At 40.2% G+C, this 27,708-nt stretch overlaps 1 protein-coding gene across 1 annotated transcript; it reads right to left on the bottom strand.

Moving 5' to 3' along the window:
- Nucleotides 1-293: 293 nt before the first annotated feature.
- Nucleotides 294-21,150, bottom strand: F13B (coagulation factor XIII B chain). The gene is made up of 12 exons (XM_019976572.2): nucleotides 20,999-21,150; nucleotides 18,639-18,839; nucleotides 16,303-16,488; nucleotides 14,424-14,600; nucleotides 13,883-14,059; nucleotides 10,498-10,677; nucleotides 10,224-10,409; nucleotides 9,145-9,327; nucleotides 5,146-5,346; nucleotides 4,122-4,304; nucleotides 1,645-1,858; nucleotides 294-503 (listed from the first exon to the last, which is right to left on the bottom strand). Exons 1-12 carry the CDS (start codon nucleotides 21,060-21,062, stop codon nucleotides 470-472), a joined length of 1,986 nt encoding a protein of 661 aa, XP_019832131.2. The 5' UTR covers nucleotides 21,063-21,150; the 3' UTR covers nucleotides 294-469.
- Nucleotides 21,151-27,708: the final 6,558 nt, after the last annotated feature.

The raw sequence follows: 27,708 nt of genomic DNA, 5'->3' as shown, positions 1-27,708 counted from the left end.
GTCTCATCTGCATTTGATAACGTAAATCCTCTAACATAATGTATAGTTTCTCAGCTCTAGTGAGGTTGGTTCTTTTGTATTGACATAAATATTGAACTAAAAGTTACAGAAAACACTAATATTAACAAAGATTACAAAGACAAATGTGAATTCCTGAACATATATTGAGGACAGTATAGCCCAGTGAATGGGCTTTAGGAACCAGAAATATTTTGATGTGTAGATCGATTTTTTAACAGATGGAAGACATTCAGCAAAGATGAAGTCACACGGCAAGTCAACCAAACTAGAAATAAAACAATATATCTGGCTTTTATTTATAGAAAATATCCTGGGTAAACAGTTTAGAGTCAAATCTTCATGCAAGTAAAAACTTAGAGGTTTTTATCCAACAGTTTTCTTCTAACAATTATGCTTTATAGAACACTTTATAGTGTGTCAAATGCTGTTCATCTTATGCCATTCATTTTTATGTCCTTAAGGGTTCTTGATAAGACAACATCCTTGATAAGAATGAAAAAAGAGAAAAAGGGGAAGGAGTTGAAATAAGCATCATTTCTGGTCAAGTATTTATTACAATCTTAACCATTCACTATTTCATACAATTGGTCCTTGTTTTAATGAGATACTGATAAAAGCAAGTAACCATCCTTGATAAATTATACCACCAATTTCTTTTTAAATACTCAATGTCATTAACTACACTAACACCATTTTCTGCAATTTTTCCAAGTTGCATATTCTTTTTTGTCTTAGAAATGGGAAATGCAAGATGTAATGAAATATTTAACTAGCACATAAATTTTTCAACTCTGATTTTCACTGCAATAAAAAATAAAAAAAAGTTTTACACCTATGTGTCTTGTGAATGCTTCTTATGTAGTTCATATAGTTCATTATAATCACTAGAAGAGTACCACATGTACTTGGCCATTAAGTAATTTTAAAATATTCTTAGTTATAGAGTATAATTCCCATTTTACAATGTATCTTCAAAGGGGGCAATATTTTGACCTGATAAAATTAATTCTATTATTTTATTGCATTATTTTAACATTTTTTTCTGAAAAAAAAAAAAAGAATGGGATTGTTTTCCATTGATCAAGTAGTAGAAAATATATTTTTAAATCGCTATGTAACAGCACTTCAGAAAAAACTTCCAAATTCTTATATAGAAATGTATTCCTGAAAATAAATGCCACAGACTCATCATTGTTATTAACATGCTTTCCCTCAGGAGAAAGTTCATCCGGCTGTGCTTCCCATCACTGTTGCTTATACATGCACTTCTATGGAAAATGGTAGAAAATGTGATTTCTCTTATTTCAGAACATATAGGTTAATTTTTCCACATTTAGATGTGACTCATATAAATTGATATATTTATCCAATTGCCAAAGAGTCACAAGTACCAAATTGCAAATGGGACTTTGATCTTAGACCACCCAGAAAGCTTGTTGAATTAGTTAATGCTTCTTGAAGTTTGCTTGCTTTAAAAAAATATAAACATTTTCCCCCTCTAAATGACCATAAAGTAGGAGTGTTGCAGAACCTAATATGTCTGAAATTTATAGCATAATGAATCTCATGAATAACAATCTGAATAGAAAAAAAAAATAGTTGGAAGCACAAACTCCTTCTTACCTTTCTCTTTGAACACATCTTGGGTAATTTAATTGTCCTCTGTCACACTGCACTCGGGATTCAGATACAGGATCCGGAAACCCAGCTATATAAGTATCTCCCTTACAAAGAAATTCAACATACTCGCCATGGAAAATATATGGTCTATTGTCAAAATTCCATTTCAGAAGTAAATTATTATTTTCCATTGTATCAAAAGATAATGTGCAAGGCTCTGAAAAAAAAAAACCAAAAACTATCTTGATGCCTTTCAGTATTAGCCATTGTATTGTTTTCTCATAATGAGCTTAGAATCCCAGGCATTAGAGCAGTAAGTAAGTTAGTTGGAACTAATACTCAAGTTAGAAAATATGTTTAAAGCTCACAGAAAGCCGTCTGTTATTTATCTCTGTTGCCTTGAATTTGGAAAAAGGCTACATCCTACCAGTTACTGAGTTTTATGCCATTAAGGTTTTCAAAGACAGTAAAAAAAAGATGTTTTTAGAAAATATTGATCAGTAGTAATAGTCATTGAAATAGTTTTTTTTCCTTTTTCTTCTTCAGAAAATGCAAATAAAACATCCATGGGACAAACCAGTGATTGCTGGACAGATAGTATTTTATGGAAAGGTAGAAACAAGCTGGACTCCTGACACTGACTCAATCCAAGAAAGTGGAAGAGAGGAAATAATAAAGACAAAAATACAAATTAATTAAACAGCAACATATGAAGAAAGTATCAAAAAAATGAAGATATTGGCTCTTGAAAGGACTAATAAAATTTATAGAGCTATAGCAAGATATGACAAGAAAGAGATACATCTTCATAGCAGTAATAACAGAAGACACATCACTAAAGCACTAAAAAGAGGGTAAAAGGATGTTATGAACATTATGTCAACACATTTGATAATTTAGGTATAGTGGACAAATACAAACCACTTCCTACTGAAACTGAGAGAAGAGATAATAACCTGGTATTTATTAAATAAACTGAAGTTGTCATTGAAATCTTTCCTCAAAAAAATCCTCAAGGCTCAGGTGATATCTCTGATAAATTCTTAAAATTATTAGGAAAGAAACAGTATCACTCAGACAAAATCCAGAGAATTGATGAGGGAATACTTTTCAGCTTGCATGAGGTTAGCAGAAACTAACCCAAAACAAAAATAACAAACATAATCTCTCACATGACAAAGATACATTAATCATAAGTAGAATATTAGCAAATAAAATTCAGCAGTATATAAAAAGCATAATTCATCACAGTCATGTCAGATTTGTTACAGAAATGCAAACATGCTTTAACCTTCAAAAAGAAGCAATGTAATTCCAGGGGAAAAGAGCAAAGATAATAACCATATGATTATTTCTACAGATACACTAAAATTAAACACACAGGTTTTTCTAAACTCTTAACAAAATAGAAATAGGTGGTTTCTGTATCTTTGATTTTTATAAGTATTTGTAATGCTGTAGTTAAAGAAGAATACTGGAAGATTTACTTATAAGATTGGAATACAAGGATACACACCACTTCTTCTATTCAGCCTTGTACAAAAGTCCAAGACAGTGAAATAATAAGAGAATAAATAAAAGTCAGAAATAAACACAAAGAAATTTTTCTTTTTATTTAAAAATATGTTATTTTACACCTCCTGAGAATCTTGGGAAATACTGTCGCTTCCATAGGATGCCTTGCCAACGAGGCATGACCGTGTTTCACCTTTTAGATCGAGGAGGCCATTCCTATATTTGTTCCTGCTGTCCGCATTTCCCTAGGAGCACCAATAACATGATGCCCGCCGTTAGCCTGGTCACACATACCGCATGGCTTATACACCCTGTAGGTCCTACTAACCCCGTACCTGATGCATGGTTTGTACTTAAAGAGTCCGTGTTAGGAGGGCTGGACTCCCGTTATTGATGATCTAGAGGATCACCTGGGCTTCTCAGGCGGCACCAGTGGTAGAGAATCTGCCTGCCAACGCAAGAGACGCAAGAGACGCAAGAGACACAGGTTCGATTCCTGGGTCGGGAAGATCCCCTGGAGTAGAAAATGGCAACCCATTCTGGTTTTCTTGCCTGGACAATCTCATGGACAGGGGGGCCTGCAGGGCTACAGTCCATGGGCTGCAGAGAGTTGGACACAACTGAGCAAATAAGCACACACAATAACCAGATCTAGAGCAAAGAGTAGAAACCAGTAAATAAACAGGCACACTAATAAAATAAAACAAATGCAAACTTAAGTGTTATATTAGTGTTCAGTTCAGTCGCTCAGCTGTGTCCGACTCTTTGTGACCCCATGAACCACAGCACGCCAGGCCTCCCTGTCCATCACCAATTGCTAAAGTCTACCCAAACCCATATCCATTGAGTTGGTGATGCCATCCAACCATCTCATCCTATATTGGTGTTATATCAACTCAAAGAGAAGAGAATGTGGAAAGTCTGGCTCAATTTGAACAAATAGAGACACATGTAGCACTACATACCCAAACATGAAGGTGGTGTAGTCCACACCCCCTCCAAGCAATAGGACTCCCTAGCCCCTTGGAGGAAATGGTGCTTGAAACATATGTATTCCACCGAAGAACCGTTTTCATAGGTGTTGAGTGTTGAACTCTTAATAACTCCGTTTTTAATAGCTGGGGGAGATGCACACATTCTTTTAGATTCTGCAAAAATAATTATTAAAGTCCACAATGAATTGCTATAGTAGGTGGCCAGTGCTTTCATAACTGCTACAGAAATAAAACAAGATATTTCATGTTAAAACATTTTTAAGACAACTCTCAAGTAATTTTTAAATATCAAAAGCATTTTCTGCCGTCACGTCATACATAAAATTTATGATTGCAATTAGAATCTCATAGCATTAAATACGCATTTAAAACTAGCCAAGTATAACAATCATGATTTTACTTTTCCCCTTTCTGTCTTCCAAAAGTGAAACCGTGTAAGATCTGTCTTGAAGCCATGTTTCTGAATGCATTCTCTTCCTTTTTTCCTTATTAAAAGTGACAGTCCCCTGTCTAAGGAGTCCACAAATTCTCTCCCTCTACTTCAAGTTCTCTTCTGAGACAATGCTCTCTGGCTCACCCTGAGGTGAACTTTACAAGCTTACTGGTTGCCCACAAGAAAGTGATCCATCCTCTGAAAGTCTGGTGACATTTTCAACATCTCATGATTTCTCCTTTTATAAAATTGACTTATGAAGTTAAAAGATGTCCTCCCGTCATCCTATTTAAGGGTATGTGCTGACTGGTAACTGATCAGCTCATTCCCAGTTTTACAGATTGGATGATGAGGGTGGTAGGTGTTATCCTCTGAACCATATTGATCACCTGTGATATTGGTCACCTAGGAAAATGTCAGGAAGCACTGTTTGTTTGCTTTCTTGGCTGCAGCATGCAGAACTTTCCTGGTCCAGGGATCGGAAACTGAGGCCCCTGCAGTGAAATGAACGGAGCCTTCACCTCTGGACCATCAGGGAAGTCAGGAAGCACTGTTGTTTACCTTTTCTAACACACGAAGGATATTTCACTTCTCCTCTATCACACTGCACAGATAATTCAGAGGGTGGGGTTGATGGAGACAACTCATATCCCTGCTTACATACAAAATCAATTAAATCTCCATGTAAGATCTTTCCCTCATAATTCCACTTCATCTCCACGTTACTTCTGCGCATGTCACCCACGTTAACAGTACACGGCTCTGTAAAACAAAGACTGTTTTAAATTCTTTTCTCATCTTACAAGTATGAGAATGATACATTTTTACAATAAAATTACGATAGGCATCAAAAGCAGTATTTTATATTTACCACTTTGTATTATTAAAGCTCTTCACATAGACAATAAAATATATATTACATTACTATCAAGTGAATTTATATATTTCATATAACCTCTGACATTCTAGGAATCAGCAAACTAAAATGGACTGGAATGGGTGAATTTAACTCAGATGACCATTATATCTACTACTGTGGGCAGGAATCCCTTAGAAGAAATGGAGTGGCCATCATGGTCAACAAAAGAGTCCGAAATGCAATACTTGGATGCAATCTCAAAAACGACAGAATGATCTCTGCTCATTTCCAAGGCAAACCATTCAATATCACGGTAATCCAAGCCTATGCCCCAACCAGTAACGCTGAAGAAGCTGAGGTTGAATGGTTCGCTGAAGATCTACAAGACCTTGTAGAACTAACACCCAAAAAAGTTGTCCATTTCATTATAGGGGACTGGAATGCAAAAGGAGGAAGTCAAGAAACACTTGGGGTAACAGGCAAATTTGGCCTTGGAGTACAGAATGAAGCAGGGCAAAGGCTAATAGAGTTTTGCCAAGAGAACGCACTGGTCATAACAAACACTCTCTTCCAACAACACAAGAGAAGACTCTACACATGGACATCACCAGATGGTCAACAGCAAAATCAGATTGATTATATTCTTTGCAGCCAAAGATGGAGAAGCTCTATACAGTCAGCAAAAACAAGACCAGGAGCTGACTGTGGCTCAGATCATGAACTCCTTATTACCTAAATTGAAGAAAGTGGGGAAAACCACTAGATTATTTAGGTATGACCTAAATCAAATCCCTTATGATTATACAGTGGAAGTGAGGAATAGATTTAAGGGACTAGATCTGATAGACAGAGTGCCTGATGAACTATAGACAGAGCTTCGTGACATTGTACGGGAGACAGGAATCAAGACCATCCCCATGGAAAAAAAATGCGAAAAAGCAAAATGTCTGTCTGAGGAGGCCTTACAAATAACTGTGAAAAAAAGATAAGTGAAAAGCAAAGGAGAAATGGAAAGATATAAGCATCTGAATGCAGAGTTCCAAAGAATAGCAAGGAGAGATAAGAAAGCCTTCCTCAGCAATCAATGCAAAGAAATAGAGGAAAACAACAGAATGGGGAGGACTAGAGATCTCGTCAAGAAAATTAGAGATACCAAGGGAACATTTCATGCAAAGATGGGCTCGATAAAGGACAGAAATGGTAGAGAATCAAGCAGAAGATATTAAGAAGAAGTGGCAAGAATACACAGAAGAACTGTACAAATAAGATATTCATGATCCAGATAATCACGATGGTGTGATCACTGACCTAGAGCCAGACATCCTGGAATGTGAAGTCAAGTGGGCCTTAGGAAGCATCACTACAAATAAAGCTAGTGGAGGTGATGGAATTCCAGTTGAGCTATTTCAAGTACTGGAAGATGATGCTGTGAAAGTGCTGTACTCAATATGCCAGCAAATTTGGAAAACTCAGCAGTGGCCACAGGACTGGAAAAGGGCAGTTTTCATTCCAATCCCAAAGAAAGGCAATGCCAAAGAATGCTCAAACTACTGCACAATTGCACTCATCTCACACACTAGTAAAGTAATGCCCAAAATTCTCCAAGCCAGGCTTCAGCAATACGTGAACCGTGAACTTCCTGATGTTCAAGCTGGTTTTAGAAAAGGCAGAGGAACCAGAGATCAAATTGCCAACATCTGCTGGATCATGGAAAAAGCAAGAGAGTTCCAGAAAAACATCTATTTCTGCTTTATTGACTATGCCAAAGCCTTTGACTGTGTGGATCACAATAAACTGTGGAAAATTCTGAAAGAGATCGGAATACCAGACCACCTGACCTGCCTCTTGAGAAACCTGTATGCAGGTTAGGAAGCAACAGTTAGAACTGGACATGGAACAACAGACTGGTTCCAAATTGGGAAAGGAGTACGTCAAGGCTGTATATTGTCACCCTGCTTATTTAACTTCTATGCAGAGTACATCATGAGAAACGCTGGGCTAGAAGAAGCACAAGCTGGAATCAAGATTGCTGAGAGAAATATCAATAACCTCAGATATGCAGATGACACCACTCTTATGGCAGAAAGTGAAGAGGAACTAAAAAGCCTCTTGATGAAAGTGAAAGTGGAGAGTGAAAAAGTTGGCTTAAAGCTCAACATTCAGAAAACGAAGATCATGGCATCTGGTCTCATCACTTCATGGCAAATAGATGGGGAAACAGTGTCAGACTTTATTTTTTTGGGCTCCAAAATCACTGCAGATGGTGATTGCAGCCATGAAATTAAAAGACACTTACTCCTTAGAAGAAAAGTTATGACCAACCTAGGTAGCATATTCAAAAGCAGAGATATTACTTTGCCAACAAAGGTCCATCTAATCAAGGCTATGGTTTTTCCAATGGTCATGTATGGATGTGAGAGTTGGACTATAAAGAAAGTTGAGTGCCGAAGAATTGATGCTTTTGAACTGTGGTGTTGGAGAAGACTCTTGAGAGTCCCTTAGACTGCAAGGAGATCCAACCAGTCCATCCTAAAGGAGATCAGTCCTGGGTGTTCATTGGAAGGAATGATGCTAAAGCTGAAACTCCAGTACTTTGGTCATGCGAAGAATTGACTCATTGGAAAAGACCCTGATGCTGGGACGGATTGGGGGCAGGAGGAGAAGGGGACGACAGAGGATGAGATGGCTGGATGGCATCACTGACTCGATGGACATGAGTTTGAGTGAACTCCGGGAGTTGGTGATTGACCGGGAGGCCTGGCATGCTGTGATTCATGGGGTCACAAAGAGTCGGACATGACTGAGCGACTAAACTGAACTGAACTGATACCATAAATTAAAACCACTTAATTCGAAACATTAAAAATATTGTTTAGGACCAGCAACCCTTAGATTCGTCATGATTTCCTTTCTATAAAATAAAAACCTTCAAACAGAAAATGTACTTATTGTGTTATATTTATGGGACACCTGTCACTTGATATTCATCAGCAAATAAAACAAAGCTCCTTGACTTCATGGAGATTGCCTTCCAACTGGGAGAAATGCAATACGGTAAACAATAAATATACTAAATATATGGATCTTGTTTGTCCATCTTTAAACGACGTATATAAGTGAAGTAGAAGAATGAAGAGTGGAGGGGAGGGGCTGTCACAGAGCTGGAGGAAGGGAGGTTACGCTTCTAGATAAGGTGGTTGGGACAGGCTTGTGTGTGCATGTGCGCTAAGTCGCTTTAGTCGTGTCTGACTCTTCGCGATTCCATGGACTGTAGCCTGCCGAGCTCCTCTGTCCATGGGATTCTCCAGACAAGGATACTGGAGTGGGCTGCCATCTCCTCCTCCAGGGGATCTTCTCAATCCAGGGATTGAACCCACATCTCTTATGTCTCCTACACTGGTAGGGGGGTTCTTTACCTCTAGTGCCACCTGGGAAGCCCTGTGGCGACTATAGCTAACAATATTATTTGGTACACTTAAAAGATGCCAAGAGACAATCTTAAATGTTCTCATCATGACAACAGCCCCCTAAATTACTCGAGGTGAAGGATATGTAAGCCAGCTTTGTCATGGTAATAATTTCATGGTGTGTTTGTGTATAGAATCATCACACTGTGCACCTTAAATCTATACTATATGTCAATTGCATCTCAATAAAGCAGGGGAAAAATCTGTTTTAATTCAACGTATTCTCTATCTTACCTAAGCAAACAGGTGGTGATGACCATCTTCCTTGCTCACAATGAGATATTTTTGCTCCTCTCAATAAGTAATATTCATTGCATCTATATTCCACAGAGGATCCTGTTGGGTAGCTTGCCAATAATTCACCAATAATAGCCCCGTTTATTACATCAGGTGGAGGATTACAATTCTCAGTATTTTCTAAGAAAAGAGGTTACTTTTAGATTAACATGAACTTATAATAACATAATGGCATAATACAGTTGCCCAGACAATAGTCCTTCAATATTTGTACTATGTAATTTAGGACAATTGATTCCTGAATTCATCAGAAATTAGAGAAATATCATTCAGCTACATATTATTAAAATTTACTAAGCAAGACAATACAGCAAATGTTTTGCTGAAGAGCAAGTATGGGTCTTTTTTACTTTTCTGGCTTACAAAGGAATCATGCTATAGATATTCTTAAGAAGTGTGGAAAGGTAAAGACTGTTCTTTAACCTAAAGATTATGGTCGGTTCTAAAACTGTTGTTTGTCATTATCCTGCTTTATTTTTCCCTTCTCCTCCCTCTTCATCTCAGGTCTCAGTCAACCCATGGATGAAAAGTTCCATTTTTCTATTAGTAAGAGTCTTGCTCTTACTCTTCTAATTTCTCTAGCATCTTTAGCAGCTTTTTTCTGATGCAATAGTTATCCTTGGTAAATATGTGGAGGTCTCTCCAGGACCTGGCCAAGAAATAAGGATGACGGGAAGGGTGGCCTCCCGGAGTTGTAACCTGGTCATGTCCTTGAGTTAAATGAAAGGCCAGGTTTATGGCTCAGAGGGTGGGGGAGTCAGAATGGCCAGATGCAAAAATATTAGAATCAGGACATTCAAAAATTGTTTGCTTTCCTATTCTTTATATTGGATTAAAAATATGAATCTACAGACAGCTTCATATGCTTCAGAAAAATGGCAGAGTAGGTGCTGTATCTGTGCGTTTCAAACTCTTCTAAGCAACGGACTATTGCTATAAGCGTGTGGATTAAACAAAGAGAATGAAAAATTCTACATGCTAGGCTTAGCTCTGGATATGACACGCAGCACACACACCGACACACTCGGGGGGAAGGGTCCATCTCCCACGGTTGCACGTTATTTCTCCTGGCCCACGGAGGTGATAGCCCCTCTCACACACGTAGGCCACCTTATCCCCGCTGTGATAAACCTCAGAGGACGGGGTTGCTGTGCCATGCTCCACCGACGGCGGGGCCTCACATGTCATCCTTTGCTTGTCCTCTGAAAGGAGACAATTGAGAGAGAAGAGACCATTCAGCTCTACACGCAGGTTTCTCGTCAGGGAAAGCTTAGTCGAGGTGCTGCTAACCAACGCATCTGGGAGGCTCCGTCCATTTCCCATTTTCACAGCGTATCTCTTCTGCTCCCTGCATGGCGAAGTTAAGTGCACACTCTATACGAACTGTTTCTCCGTGCCGGTAGGTGGTTGAGTATGTTTGAAGGTTGGAGTTCAGAGGCAGAGGGAGAGGAGGACACCGATTTCTTCTTCCTTACGGAAAAACATCAGGATGTTTAGTCGTATAGCCACCAGAAATAATAGTCAAGATCTCACAAGCACATTGGCTGTGCCAAGGACCCTAAGAAGTCTGGCAGGCAGACTGGGGTCACCCCCTGGGTTCCCACATCCTGACAGTCACTTTCTCCAGTCATGCTCTCCCCAGGAGCAGGAACTGGGTCTTGCTTCTAAGCGATGAACACAACGAAGATGATGTGATGATGTGACTGTGTTTAACACAGCCACAAGGATGGAGGTGTGATCACGCACACACGCTCATGCAACACAGTGTGGGAGGCCTTTTGTCCCGAGAGACTGTGTGCCCTACTGATCTGGAGGAGAAGCTGGCCTATCTGTGAGCTTCCAAAGAGGGAGGAGGACCACAGGGCAGGGGGGCACAGGGCTGCCTTCAGGGGGCAGCCAGCAGGCACTAAGACCCTCGGCTCAGTAGCCGCCAAGCTCCGAAACCTGCCGCAAATCACAGAAAGCTTGAGTGCAAGGTTCTTCCCCTGTCCAGCCTCAGATGACACTGCGGCTTGCCTATTGCTTCATCAGACGTGGACACACAGCTATAGCTGACCCACACTTGTATGTGGTCTTAAGCTGTTACTCAGTCACTTAATCATGTCTGACTCTTTGGGACTCCATGGACTGTAGCCCACCAGGCTCCTCTGTCCTTGGGAATTCCCAGGCAAGAATACTGGAGTGGGTTGCCATTTACATCTCCAGGGTTTAAGCTGTTAAGTTCATGCAATAGAACACAAAAAAAGAGCCAGAATTTTACGTTCATCATCTCCTTTAATCTTAAAATAATTTTGTTAAGTAGGGACTATTTCATCTCCCATATTATAGACAGAGGAACTTAAACTTAAGAAGTAAGTAAATTATTAATAAGTGGTGGATCTTGGCATTCCTGAACCTGTGTCTATATGAATTAAAATCTCCTCCTCTTAACTGTTCTAAAATACTGACTATTTTCATTTTCCACGACTGCTGGGACAAATTACCACAATGGAGTGGCTTGACATACTACATGTGTAGTCTCTTACGGTTCTGGAAACCCAAGCCCAGAATCGGCTTTCCTGGGCTGGGATCTGGGTGTCGGGAGAGCGGCATTCTTCCAGAGGCTTTAGGGAAGAAGTGGCTTGTCTGCCTCTGCAGCGCCTGGGGGCTGCCAGCTAGCCTTGGCTCCTGACTCCTTCCTTTTCCACTCCAACCTTTGCTTCCACTGTCACGTCTCCTACTTGATCCTCTGTAGTCAAATCCCGCTCTTCCTCTTATAGCGGTTGCAATTACATAAGCCCAGATATTATCCCCATCTCAAGATCCCTAACTCCATGACATCTGCAAATTCCCCATTGTTCCATAAGGGGACATTCACAGGTTCCAGGGAATAGGATATGAGTATCTTTGGGGGATGGGAGGGGCAGGGAGGCGTTACTCAGATTACGACACTGCCCATCTTACATCTAAGACTATTTACTAGAAAAAAGTAACATGGACGTTGGCATCTGACCAGTTTTTGGTGCGGGTAGAGGAGTGTGGAATAAGTAATAAGTAGGTAGGCTTGCCATTTATTTTTTTTAATGTTATTTATTTCGGCTGCACTGGGTCTTGGCTGCAGCGGGCAGGATCTTTTCATTGCTGCGGCTCTCAGGCTCGTCCTTGGGGCACCTGAGCGTCTCTCTAACTGTGCTGTGTGGGCTTAGTTGCCTGAGAGCATGTGGGATCTTAGTACTGAGATCAGGGGTTGAACCCACATCCCCTGTATTGGAAGGCAGATTCTTAACCACTGGATCACCAGGGAAGACCCTGCCATTAAGTTCAGAAATAATATGCTATAGGAAATGTGCCAACAATCTTTCTCTCTACTGTTAGACCAGGGCTGTTAGGCACCACTGCAAAATTTTAGAAAGAATGTTTTTAATAAAAGAAATTAAAATCATTGTTCAGTGCAACTAGAGAACACTGGCCGTTTGGAGCAATCCCACTACACAACCCCTGGTCACTCAGCTTTCATTCTTCCCAGCAACTGTTTCAAAGAGTCACTACTCTCTTCCAAGCTTTCCTTTCCTGCCTTTCTCCTGCCTGTTAGTAATGGCTGTATTTTCTACACTACAGAGAAAACAGAGACTATCAAGCCCTTTATATGTCCCCACCCCTCCCAATCCTCCAACCCCTACCTATCTTTTAAGGCCCAGATCAGACATTATCCACCACCTCTGCACATGTGGTCCCACACCATCAGTCAGAACCTTCAGTGTTTGTTCGAACACCTTATACCTGACTTTATGACACCACTTTTCACACTGTATCAATTACTCTCTGTATCTCTTTCTTCTGCTAGACCAGAACTTTCTTCATGGAACACTGCAGTGTGATTACATGACTATTGAATTGCTGTCTCCTAACAATGGCACCCCACTCCAGTACTCTTGCCTGGAAAATCCCATGGACAGAGGAGCCTGGTAGGCTGCAGTCCATGGGGTCGCTAGGAGTTGGACACGACTGAGCGACTTCACTTTCACTTTTCACTTTCATGCATTGGAGAAGGAAATGGCAACCCATTCCATCCCAGGAATGGGGGAGCCTGGTGGGCTGCCGTCTATGGGGTCGCACAGAGTCGGATACAACTGAAGCAACTTAGCAGCAGCAACAGGTAATCATCCCACCTGCCAGAACATAGCCAGTGATACAAATGAAACCATAGATGACCCATGTGAGGGCAGCTCTTACAGCATGACTTCAGTTTTTCTTTTTCACTCTTGGTAACTTTGTGCTGCTTTTTCTGCACTTTGTCCCACTATTTTGAAGTCTGTGTTTTCACATCAGGGAATATATGGCCCAGTAATAAGAAAGTACCTTTACAAGGCTGCCACCTGGCACAATGGATCTAGTTAATTCCCAATAAGAAAAAGGATTCATTACAATAAAAGATTTACAATTTATTACAGATTTTTAACAATATATTTAAAAGCTATATCCACTCTACAGACTAACATAAAAATTAAGCATATTAATTATATACTCAGATTAAATGTATTAAAGATTGCTGAAAATAGCAGTAATTTAAAAGACAATATTTATTTTAAAAAATAGAAATTAGAAGAGTTCTTACATATCATTAGAGACATTTTTATAGAAATTAAAGCTGATTCAGATATAATATTTTATTTGTGAATGAAATTTTAAAAGTTACCTTCACAGACAGGAGATTCTGGGTACCAACCAAAGTTATAGCACTGAATTAAGTCAGAGCCACTTAGATAATAATTTTTATGACAGAAAAACTGAACTACATCGCCTTCTTCATAGGTTTGCTTTACAGGATGAAAATAACCATTTTCAATTACTCTTAAAGAAGAGCATTTTAATTCTAAAAATGAAAGAACAAATAAAAAACAAAGACGTGTTATTTTTCCTGCTAGAACAAAATCCACTTACTACTTACATGCCACATCTGAATTCGAATTCAGCAACTTTGCTATTATCCACAGCAAAGCTGGTCAATTTATACATTTATTAAATATCAATAAACTCATTTCAAGTATGTGAGCTAAAAGGATTCTTTCTTCTTTGAGAGCTTGAAATGAGGAAAGCCTACTGTCAACATCATTAAAATCAGAAGCAAAAAAAGCAAAATTATGGAAAAAGGAACATAATTAGCCTAACAACTTGCACCCATCTCTGGGAGGGACTTTTTCAGAGTGAAAGCAGCTGTCTTCAAAGGGAGAACATACTGGTACATTGTGGGGTGAGGGCCCATCCGTACGGGTGGCACTCCGCCTCCTCTGTGCTCTTCCCAGAAGCTGTGTGGTACCCAGAGGCACACTCGTATCGTACTCTCTCCTTCACTTTGAATGTTTTCTGTGTTGTGAAATAATTTCCATGATGCAATTCAGGGGCCAAACATGTTTCTAAAAAAAAAATTAAAGTCATTTGTTTTATGGACTTCATCCCTGAATATAGAATATTAAAAGGAAATCTCAAAAATTTTTCAACTTTTATTTACTTTGAATCTTAACAAACATATGACAGAATCAACTCTCAGCAAAACTGAAAAATAATCAAAGTTTGTCTTTGTCTCTTCAGTCCCTTTTTTCATGCACTCTGTGTCCTAACCCTACTGGTCTTCCATCCTTCAAATTCTACTCTGGAGTATTTGGCCAAAGGCCACAATTCAACAGAAGGCTTGTGCATTAACAAGTTTTTGATGATGTCCCATCTGCAAGTTTGTATAATTTAAATAGCTAACACCACACTAACTACATGTATATATATATATAGATAGATAGATACATCAGTTCAGTTCAGTTCAGTTCAGTCGTTCAATTGTGCCCGACTCTTTGTGACCCCATGGACTGCAGCATCCCAGGCATCCCTGTCCATTACCAACTCCCAGAGGTTACTCAAAGTCATGTTCATTGAGTTGGTGATGCCATCCAACCATCTCATCCTCTGTCGTCCCCTTCTCCTCCTGCCTTCAATCTTTCCCAGCATCAGTATCATTTCAAAGGAGTCAGTTCTTTGCATTAGGTGGCCAAAGGATTGGAGTTTCAGCTTCAGCATCAGTCCTTCCAATGAATATTCAGGACTGATTTCCTTTAGAATGTACTGGTTGGATCTTCTTTCAGTCCAAGGGACTCTCAAGGGTCTTCTCCAACACCACAGTTCAAAAGCATCTATTCTTTGGCGCTCAGGTTTCTTATGGTCCAACTCTCACATCCATACATGACTACTGGAAAAACCGTAGTTTTGACTAGGTGGACCTTTGTTGGCAAAGTGACGTCTCTGCTTTTTAATATGCTGTCTAGGTTGGTCATAGCTTTTCTTCCAAGGAACAAGCGTCTTTTAATTTCATGACTTGCAGTCACCATCTGCAGTGATTTTCGAGCCCAAAAAATAAAGTCAGCCACTGTTTCCACTGTTTCCCCACCTATTTGCCATGACGTGATGGGACCAGATGCCATGATCTTAGTTTTCTGAATGTTGAGCTTTAAGCCAACTTTTTCACTCTCCTCTTTCACTTTCATCAAGAGGCTTTTTAGTTCCTCTTCACTTTCTGCCATAAGGGTGGTGTCATCTGCATATCTGAGGTGATTGATACTTCTCCTGGCAATCTTGATTCCAGCTTATGCTTCATCCAGTCCAGCATTTCTCTCTTTATATATATATATATATATATATACATATACACACATATATATATACACACACATGTATTCAAATGATTGCTTTCAGTTTATCTGATATTGGCTTTCAGAATAAAGTAATGTGCATTATTTCAAATTCTTGTCTAATGAAGGAAATCATTTATATATGTTTCAAAAAGCAGGTTCATTAAGGTTCTTTCCTTTTATCTTACATAAATTCTTTTTTTTTTTACTAGCAGAAAGTAGGAATTCCTGGAGTCAGTGTGCTGTGGAAGATGGGGTCCCTTGGATGAAGGAAACACCCAACATTTGAAGGAAACAACATAATAACTTCCCGCATTGGCAGATATACTGGAAAATAAACTGTATTTCAATAAAAATACTTGTCACTATAAGAAAGCACTAAACTGACTAAATTCCCAAGCTCTTGTCTTCAGGTTTTAGGAGATGATTCTTAAACACGTACCATGTTCTTTGCTACAGGTTGGCTGGGGAGACCACCCATCAGCAAGGCATTGAACCACTTCTTCATCCTGCCCTGCCATGGTTTTGTATCCTGATGTGCAACGATAGCGCATGTTCTCTTGTATTTTGTAAGATAATTTTGAATCAAAGATGTAACCATTCTTCAAGTCAGGCTTAGGGCACTTTTCTGTGGGGAGAAAAATATTTCTTTTCTAAATTGATGAAATTAAGCTTTATTTTTCAAAAAGTTGTAAAACTAACAAAGCAAAAGTTTAATGTTATTCTTGGAGTTTTAAGGAGAAAAAAAATTCACCTTTTTTGTGAATGTTAAGGAATTCACAATTCCTTGATTTAATTTAATTTTGGAAGTATCTCTTTAAAACCTGATTCAGTTTGATACTGAAATTCTTGGTATGCACTGACTTTGATTTTCACAGTCATCCCCACCCCTACCTCATCTACTTTAGAAAATATATCCAGAGATCTGCTTTTAATTATCATTAATGGGAAATAGAAGGATTTTCTTTTAGGTTTACTTCCTAATACTTTTGAGTCCACTGCATTTGATAATTTTTAACATCATGTAGCTAAAGCACATGTACCTACTCTATGAATCCTTATATAATCCTGCAGACAATTTATTGTGAAAATTGTGTTCATCTATTTTTTCAGCCTCTGATTGCCTACGAGCACAGTAAGACTCCTTAGTCAGTCTATGTAGACTGTGACTGAGTCTCGAAGTATCGAGTTCACAGAGCTAATTTTTAGTAAATACTTGGGACAGTGATATGTTGAATAGGACATTTATCTTAGCATTGAATGCAGTTCAATCAGTTTTTGAGCATGATTAATGAACCCTTATAATAAACCAATTCAGAAAGGTGAAAGAGATTTGTCCAAGGTTAGTATTGTTTAGGTATGTCATACTTTCTGTGTGGAAGCACTCTATACAGATTATCTCGCTGAAGTTGCGTGATTTCCATTTTATAGATGAGAAAGTCCGGCCCAGAATGTTTAAGCCACTTCCCAGTGGTAGAGCCGGATCCACCAGAGCAGTCTGGCCGCAGAGGGTGTGTCTCAACCCTGACCCTGCAGTACTGACCCTCTTCATCCTCTTCCAGCTCCTACTTCACTGCTCTCACAACATCTCATCTCAGATGTTTAATTTACTTGTATCCTCTAGTTATGAATGAGGTTCATTTATTGCAGTTAATCTATGGTCTGTGTTAACACTAAAAAGTGTAACACTTAAATTGGTGGTCTGTCCACAAGTCATGGAACGGATAATTATCCCACATGGGTATGTTTACTGGACATATCAACCACTGTAAATAAACATCTAAGTGAAACTGACTCAACCAAAGCCCCTTACTCTGCAAAACAGAGCTTGGGAACTGTGTCAACAGAGAGAGGTCACCTGACCCCCTGGAAACCAGCTGATAATCTCTGGTGTTTCTAGTGTAGCCTGACATGAAATATTGGGTTCTGCCAATCAGATTTCCTTTCCACGAATGTGAACTCAAAAATTCAGAAAAACAGATTGTTCAACGGATATTATGCAAGGAGAAGTCACACAAAGGAGAGGGGAGTCTTGCAAATGATAAAATACTAGAGTAACAACCTTATACTTCCTAAGGCCAGCATCAGATATTTTTCTGGCTCCCGCAAAATTCTCTGTATAAGTCCCTCATTCCCCAAAGTAACTAGATGGTGTGTCTGTTCCTTGCCATGTGATGATAACAATTTAAATAATTGCCCTTATTCTCTTCCTAGAGTATTATTAAGAACAGATAAGGGGGCTTCCCTGGTGGCCTAGCTGTAAAGAATTCAGCTGCCAGTGCAAGAGACATGGGTTTGATCCCTGATCTGGGAAGATCCCACACGCCGAGGAGCAACTAAGCCCATGAGCCACCACTTGAGCCTGTGGTCTAGAGCCCAGGAGCCTCAACAGCTGAGCCCACGTGCCACGACTACGGATGCCTGTGTGCCTAGAGCTCACGCTCTGAAACAAGGGAGGCCCCCTCGATAAGAATGCCACGCACCACAGCTAGAGAGTAGCTCCTACTCACGGCAGCTAGAGAAAGCCCAGGCAGCAACGAAGACCCCGCACTGCCAAAAATAACACTGCTTTTAGAAAGATAAGGAAGACAACATGTTAATGAAAAACATGATTTATAGAATTTCAGAATATGCTTTCATTTTGTAAAAAAGACCGAGGGCCGATAATTTTGTCCTTACCTACCGAAAGGTTCAGACACCTGCCCTCTGGGGCCCCTAGTTTTACCAGCTAAGCTGTTTGTGAGTTATCACGTGAGAGCGGCCCCACCACTGACTTACTGAAGCACCGTGGTTCTGGAGACCAGCCTGCCGCCGTACACGTGGTCCGCGCCTCGCGTTTTCCAGTTGCAGTCGTATAACCAACCAAGCAGGAAAATGCCAGATTTTGGTTTATGCTCATTGGAAAGTAATAGCTTTCAAAAATATAGTAATATTGGGCAATCCTCCCATTCTCCACACTAGGAAAACCACAGGGCTTCTCTGAAATGAGTAAAGAATAAGCTGCACACTGAAAAATGCATTTAAAACCATACAATGTGTGACCAAGTGACAATACATTTTAAAATTCAGTGTTTGCAGACACTTTAGCCAGTACTTACTTTCTATTACTTAACGTTTTAAGGTACTTTTGTGACAATACTTTTCAATCAGAATTAATCTGCTAGCAACCCCAACTCTCAATCATCAGAATTAGTCTGAGTAGGCCACTTCCTCAGAGAAGCTCCCCCTAACTCTGTCAAGCAGCATGTTCTAAGAGAAACAGAACACAGCTGACATTTCTTTGTGTGAAAGAAGATTATAACCACACAGTAATTACATAATTAGCTAGAATATTGCAATGTCTCACGGTACTGCTAATAGACAATTATATCAGCTGTTTTTTCCCTAATGAGACAGAAAAATAAAAGGAAACTATTCATATAAATTATCTTATTGTAGAATTAAATGCATCAAATCAGATGAATTCTATTTCATACTTTTAATTGCAAAACCTCTTTTGGCAGAAAATTTGTAGTAAGCTATTCAATGGCACCCCACTCCAGTACTCTTGCCTGGAAAATCCCATGGACGGAGGAGCCTGGTAGGCTGCAGTCCATGGGGTCGCTAAGAGTCAGACACGACTGAGCAACTTCACTTTCCCTTTTCACTTTCATGCATTGGAGAAGGAAATGGCAACCCACTCCAGTGTTCTTGCCTGGAGAATCCCAGGGACGGGGGAGCCTGGTGGGCTGCCGTCTATGGGGTCGCACAGAGTCGGACATGACTGAAGCGACTTAGCAGCAGTAGCAGCATTCAACTAAAAGTGGTTATAGATAATCTGTAGGCTATTTTAGTCAACAAATTCCCTCTGGTGTTTTAAAAGAGCATTATGGCCGTGGTTTCCTACTCTGTTTATTCCTCTTGCTGGTACTCAGTGACCTGCCTGGTCTCTCATCCCTGCAGCCCGAGAACACCGTGAACCCCTCCTAAAGGGCCCACACTTGTGCACTGCCCGCCTCACTCACACTCACCTCACCACATGAGGCAGTGTGGGCAGGAAGATTTCTAACAGGGAGTCCACAGGTACCGTTTTCTGGACAGTCTCGATTAAGCCCTGCTGTCCTCCATGAGTATTCCTAAACGACACTTTCATTCTCAGAAGTGTCCTGTTTATTCAATCGTATGGTCCTACTAATTATTTATACTACCTAATATATTCAATCAAGGGCTTCCCAGGTGATGCAGTGATTAAAAAAAAAAAAATCCACTTGCCAATGCAGCAGATGCAAGAGATGTGGGTTCAATCCCTGGGTCGGGAAGATCCCCTGAAGGAGGAAATGGCAACCCCCTCCAGTATCTTTCAACCAAAGAATAAATTAGGATAAAAATCAAGGCATCAAGAATCAAAAATCTTGCTGATGATTTGTGGTTTGTTCTTTTTCAAATTTCCCACATTAAGCTCTCACTGTAAGGATAGAGAATTAAAATTATACAAGCTTAGCAGTGTTAGGAATGGATTCTAGTCTAAAACTAGAATTAAGGTTAACTTAATTTCAAATGGGGAGAAGGCAATGGCACTCCACTCCAGTACTCTTGCCTGGAAAATCCCATGGATGGAGGAGCCTGGTAGGCTGCAGTCCATGAGATCGCTGAGAGTTGTACACGACTTAGCGACTTACTTTCACTTTTCTCTCCATGCATTGGAGAAGGAAATGGCAACCCACTCCAGAATTCTTGTCTGGAGAATCCCAGGGACGGGGGAGCCTGGTGGACTGCCATCTGTGGGGTCGCACAGAGTCGGACATGACTGAAGCGACTTAGCAGCAGCAGCAGCAACTTCAAATGGTGATACTTTTAGCCTAAAATATCCTTTAAGGTATTTATAGCCTGGTCTCTTATGCCCTCAAAACTAGAGATGCTAAAGGTTTTCTTTTTTTTTTTTGTCTTGTTTTGGATTTCTAAGTTATGTTAGTTTAGGAATAGTTTAGTAGTTTTTCCCAAAGCAAAAAGTTTGTCTAAATATTTTACAACTTATAAGAATCTTTTTTATAATATTGATACATAAAAATGAAAGACTATATTCAAATTTCAAGAGAAGTAATCTTAGAATTTCCATTTATAATTTTGAGAGAATAAAGAATGTTAAAAATTAGTTTTACCTTCTGCATGGAGTTCTCCTGAGATGATTAATATGATAATCAAAGCCAAGCTTTTTGACCTCATCTTCTATGGTGTGTTTTATAGAGGTTTTCACCATTCAAAAGTACTTAAGGACTCCTCATTAAGTACACAATACTTCTCATGGGAAAAAAGTTAATTATTTACAACATCTAAGTCCCTTTGTAACAACCTTTATAATTGATTTAAAATAGCTTAGGATAATACTAAAAATACCCAACCATGTTAATGGACAGTAGTTTTCATGCCACAGATCAATTAGAACATGATCACCAATAAGGGCAACAGTAAGAAAAGCAAAATAATTAACCCAGGCTGCTTAAAATGCAGGCTAAGTTTTCAACTTTAACTTCCCGTTGTAAGTCCATGGAGTAAAGTTCACCGGTCGCCATTGATTTCTTCACCACCATTGATCAATTGATGGGTTGAACTTAGGTCTGTGAGTTAATGAATCCTTGATATGAAAATAGTGTGGACACGACTGAAGCGACTTAGCAGCAGCAGCAGAGCTGCTAAAGCGAAAAGTGGCCTTGTTTTGAGTGGTGATAGACTATTATTATTGCCTGCAAAGTCTCATGTTGAGAGAGTTTGTATCCTGTGGCAGGTGATGAGACAAGCAGTGTGCTGAATTTTGAGAAGTGCTTTGAGAGTGCGGTGTATGCCAGGACTTCTTTAGTCTTGCGTTTGTAGTGTCAGCTCCAAATTGGCACTTGCCATTTGGCCCTTGGCATTTGCCCTCTACCTCCACGAGGATTAAATCCTGTGCTGCTGCAGGGGCTGACTTGCAACACCCCTGGGAGGGAGCTCAGGGTGGAGAGCAGACATGAGGCACTCTGTGCTCTGGAAAACTGGCAGAACATGTCGTCAGATAGATATTTTCAGGAGCTGATTTTATGAGCCCAAATAGTATAGCTCCTCATATCCAGGAGTACACTGAGATCCTGCATGATGACATCTACTCTTCGTGACTAGCAGAAACCTTCTGCAAAAAATACAGGCTTGATTGCATGTACTCTCCCTTCACCAAAAGTCACATATATACTCACCTTCCTTGCTACCTGCTCGAAGCAGCTTCTTGGAACTGTCTGAGATGCTGTCTCCTGGGCTCTAGTCCTCATTTTGCCCCAATAAAACTGAACTCACAACCCCCACATCGTGCGTTTTTTAAAGTCAGCAATAACAGTAAAAAAAAAAAAAAAAAAAAAAAAAACAGATTCTCATGACTGCCCTCATGGAGTTTACATTCTAAAGGGCTTTAGTTTAAACTACAAAATAATACTGTGAGGTGGGAAGTCCTATTATTTCAATTTTGGAAATTTATTTAAAATACAATAGGAAAGTGCATGAACCATTTCTACACAGATCAACAGAGTCTCACTAGCTGAACATACCTGTGAACCTGCACCCAGAACAAGAGACGGGATGCACCACCTCTCTGATTCCCTCCCACCCCAGGTCACTGCCAAGGTCCACTCCCAGGATAAGCGAAATTTTGACTTCTAACAGCATAGGTCAGTTTGCCTGGTTTTATTTTGTGATGGATGTAGTGCATACGTGCTCAGTCATGTCTGACTCTTTGCAACTCCATGGACTGTAGCCTGCCAGGCCCATCTGTCCAGGGGATTTTCCAGGCAAGAATATTGGAAACGGGTTGCCATTTCCTGCTCCAGGGAATCTTCCCAACCCAAGGATTGCACCCTCAACTCTTGTGTCTCCTGTGTTGAGCAGGCAGATTCTTAATCAATTGCACCACCTGAGAAGCCCGGTTTTATCCTACATTTTGAAATCCCAGAGTATTTTTTTTTAATATCTGGCTTCTTTCATTTAACACTGTGCTTGTGAGATTCACCCTGGTCTGGGGCTATAGTGAATAACTCCTTCCCTGAGTAGTTTTCCACTTTGCTAATGTGACACGGATTACCTACCCATTCTACTCTTCCTGTACATCTAAGTGACTTCCAATTAAGGTATAAAGATGGCCTCTGCTTATTTTGATTATTTTTTAATTTGAACAGTTTCAAACATAACATTCCCCACTAGATTCTACCATCAACATTTTATTATACTTATAAAATCATGTCTTTATTCATCTATCCGCCTGTCCTTTTTTGACACATTGAAAAGTAAATGGTATTTGTGTGTGCTCCTCTAAAAAATAAAGCAAATATATCCTTAATTCTACTCAGCAGTTTTGCAGATTATTTTTTGACTTGAAATTTACAAAGAAATGTAGAAATTTTAGGTGTACATTCTGAGTCTTGGGCAAGGCAAATATTGTGTACCTCAAACCCTGAAAGAAAGAGCATCTCGAAATGTGGAGGATGGAGGTTGTTGAAGAGCGAACATCTGCATGCTGACAGCAAGGCTACGAATCACGGTGGGTTTTCACTCAAAAGCCGCCTGCATGTGAGGGAAGCAGAGGGCTGCTGCCTGTCCAGGAGGTCATCACCTACTTTAGAGCAGAGAGGACACACGTGGCATTGAGAGGGCTTGTAGGAAAGTGGCCATGGAGCAGAGAGAGTCTCAGAGAAAGTAACAGTAGGGGGAGACACTGAGTAACCTATGTCTTTAATAACATTGCTAACTTTGGCCACCTCATAAGAAGAGTTGACTCATTGGAAAAGACCCTGATGCTGGGGGGAATTGGGGGCAGGAGGAGAAGGGGACGGGAGAAGGGGACGACAGAGGATGAGATGGCTGGATGGCATCACCGACTCGATGGACATGAGTTTGGGTGAACTCCAGGAGTTGGTGATGGACAGGGAGGCCTGGCGTGCTGCAGTCCATAGGGTCGCAAAGAGTCGGACATGACTGGGTGCCTGAACTTGAACTGACTGAACTGAACATAAACATAAAAGTCACTGGACTATTCTTTGAACGTACCTCAATAAGGATCAGTCACGACTACTGACAACAGGAAGAGCCTGTTTCTAATACGCCTACGATGCTCGGCAGGTTGAAGCTTAATGATGCTTTGGCAAAGGAAAGGCAAATGTTAGATCAAATTCTGTTTTGTTCTCATTTAGGTGCGTGTGTGTGGGTGCTGAGTGGCTTCAGTCATGTCCAACTCTTTGCGACACCATAGACTACAGAATCCATCCATGGGATTTTCCAGGCAAGAATACTGGAGTGGGTTGCCATGCCCTCCTCCAGAGGATCTCTCCCATCCAGGGCTCAAACCCATGTCTCTTATGCCTCCTCATTCGGGTAATTGAAAATAAACCACAAGTATACCAAATATAAAAGTTATCTGTAGCAATGGTAGAATGTTATTCATAGAATAAAACTCTACCCTCTAAGACTTGTTTCTGAAGTAGGCTTTTGCAAAATTGGAGGGAAAAAAAGGGTCCATACTTTATGTGAGATGAAGAAGCACTATTTTAGATAGGCCCCCATAAGTATTCCTAGAAATAAGCAAGTTTTTGGACTATTTCTTTCTTCCTTTACGTAGGCCAAAATATTTTACACATAGCAACAAATACATATACGATCAAATAAAAATTGTAAATAAATACTTATCTGCACTATTTTTACCTCTGATTAAGAAGTCATAAGTAAAGTACTTTCATCGGAGTTCTCCCTCTTCATTGAAAGCAGAACTACAGTAGGTTATCATTCTTTCTTGACTGAATGAACAATATAAAAATTAAAATAAAGCCTGTTAGCAAGCCTAGCTACTAGCAACAAGCTACCCAAAAGGCAGTATTTTCTTAATCAGTAAAGATTTTTAAATGTATTAGTTTTTAATTGTTATAAACAAAAATTGGATGTTATACAGACAATAAAACTTCAAAACAAATCACTTGCCTACTGAGAAAAATTCAATAATTTTCAGTACAGAATGCACAATGTCAGTTTCTTGCTTTCAAGCATAAAGTCAAAAAACAGTATGGATAATAAACTGTATTCAGTTCAGTTCTGTTGCGCAATCATGTTGGACTCTGCGACCCCACGGACTGTAGCATGTCAGATTTCCCTGTCCATCACCAAACCCCAGAGTTTGCTCAAACTCATTTCCATCGAGTTGGTGATGCCATACAACCATCTCATCCTCTGTCGTCCCCTTCTCCTCCTGCCTTCGATCTTTCCCAGCATAAGGGTCTTTTCCAATAGTCAGTTCTTCTCATCAGGTGATCAAAGTATTGGTGTTTCAGCTTCAGCATCAGTTCCTCCAATGAATATTCAGGACTAATTTCCTTTAGGATGGACTGGTTGGATCTCCTTGCAGTCCAATGGACTCTCAAGAGTCTTCTCCAACACCACAGTTCAAAAGCATCAATTCTTCGGTACTCAGCTTTCTTTTTTGGTGTGTGTGATTTTAGGATTTTTTTTAAAATTTATTTTAATTAGAGGCTAATTACTTCAAGAAAATTAGAGATACCAAGGGAACATTTCATGCAAAGGTGGGCTCGATAAAGGACAGAAATGGTATGGACCTAACAGAAGCAGAAGATATTAAGAAGAGATGGCAAGAATACACAGAAGAACTGTACAAAAAAGATCTTCATGACCCAGATAATCAGGATGGTGTGATCACTGACCTAGAGCCAGACATCCTGGAATGTGAAGTCAAGTGGGCCTTAGAAAGCATCACTACGAACAAAGCTAGTGGAGGTGATGGAATTCCAGTTGAGCTATTCCAAATCCTGAAAGATGATGCTGTGAAAGTGCTGCACTCAATATGCCAGCAAATTTGGAAAACTCAGCAGTGGCCACAGGACTGGAAAAGGTCAGTTTTCATCCCAATCGCAAAGAAAGGCAATGCCAAAGAATGCTCAAACTACCGCACAATTGCATTCATCTCACATGCTAGTAAAGTAATGCTCAAAATTCTCCAAGCCAGGCTTCAGCAATATTTGAACCGTGAACTTCCTGATGTTCAAGCTGGTTTTAGAAAAGGCAGAGGAACCAGAGATCAAATTGCCAACATCTGCTGGATCATGGAAAAAACAAGAGAGTTCCAGAAAAACATCTATTTCTGCTTTATTGACTACGCCAAAGCCTTTGACTGTGTGGATCACAATAAACTGTAGAAAATTCTGAAAGAGATGGGAATACCAGACCACCTGACCTGCCTCTTGAGAAATTTGTATGCAGGCCAGGAAGCAACAGTTAGAACTGGACATGGAACAACAGACTGGTTCCAAATAGGAAAAGGAGTACATCAAGGCTGTATATTGTCACCCTGCTTATTTAACTTCTATGCAGAGTACATCATGAGAAACGCTGGACTGGAAGAAACACAAGCTGGAATCAAGATTGCCGGGAGAAATATCAATAACCTCAGATATGCAGATGACACCACCCTTATGGCAGAAAGTGAAGAGGAACTCAAAAGCCTCTTGATGAAAGTGAAAGTGGAGAGTGAAAAAGTTGGCTTAAAGCTCAACATTCAGAAAACGAAGATCATGGCATCCGGTCCCATCACTTCATGGCAAATAGATGGGGAAACAGTGTCAGACTTTATTTTTTGGGGCTCCAAAATCACTACAGATGGTGACTGCAGCCATGAAATTAAAAGACGCTTACTCCTTGGAAGGAAAGTTATGACCAACCTAGATAGCATATTCAAAAGCAGAGACATTACTTTGCCAACAAAGGTTCATCTAGTCAAGGCTATGGTTTTTCCAGTGGTCATGTATGGATGTGAGAGTTGGACTGTGAAGAAGGCTGAGCATCGAAGAATTGATGCTTTTGAAGTGTGGTGTTGGAGAAGACTCTTGAGAGTCCCTTGGACTGCAAGGAGATCCAACCAGTCCATTCTGAAGGAGATCAGCCCTGGGATTTCTTTGGAAGGAATGATGCTAAAGCTGAAACTCCAGTACTTTGGCCACCTCATGCGAAGAGTTGACTCATTGGAAAAGACTCTGATGCTGGGAGGGATTGGGGGCAGGAGGAGAAGGGGACGACAGAGGATGAGATGGCTGGATGGCATCACTGACTTGATGGACGTGGGTCTGAGTGAACTCCGGGAGTTGGTGATGGACAGGGAGGCCTGGCGTGCTGCGATTCATGGTGTCGCATTGAGTGGGACACGACTGAGTGACTGAACTGAACTGAACTGAATTACTTTACAATATTGTATTGATTTTGCCATACATGTTTCTTTATGGTCCATCTCTCACATCCAAACATTACTACTGGAAAAACCATAGCTTTGACTAGACGGATCTTTGTTGGCAAAATAATAATGTCTCTGCTTTTTAATATGCTGTCTATGTTGGTCATAGCTTTTCTTCTAAGGAGTAAGCGTCTTTTAATTCCATGGCTGCAGTCACCATCTGCAGTGATTTTGGAGCCCAAAAAAATAAAGTCTGTCACTGTTTCCATTGTTTCCCCATCTATTTGACATGAAGTGATGGGACCAGATGCCATGATCTTTGTTTTTTGAATGTTGAGTTTTAAGCCAGCTTTTTCACTCTCTTCTTTCACTCTCATTGAGAGGCTCTTTAGTTCCTCTTTAATTTCTGCCATAAGGGTGGTGTCATCTGCATATCTGAGGTTCTTGATATTCCTCCCAGCAATCTTGATTCCAGCTGTGCTTCATCCAGCCCAGCATTTCACATGATGTACTCTGCATATAAGTTAAATAAGCAGGGTGACAATATACAGCCTTGACGTACTCCTTTCCCAATTTTGAATCAGTCCGTTGTTCCATGTTCGGTTCTAACTGTTGCTTCTTGACCTGCAT

Source organism: Bos indicus, chromosome 16 (genome assembly GCF_029378745.1).
Source record: "Bos indicus isolate NIAB-ARS_2022 breed Sahiwal x Tharparkar chromosome 16, NIAB-ARS_B.indTharparkar_mat_pri_1.0, whole genome shotgun sequence".
Lineage (NCBI taxonomy): Eukaryota > Metazoa > Chordata > Mammalia > Artiodactyla > Bovidae > Bos > Bos indicus.
The sequence above is the reverse complement of the archived record's forward strand: the minus strand, read 5'-3'. Positions and strand labels throughout refer to the sequence as shown.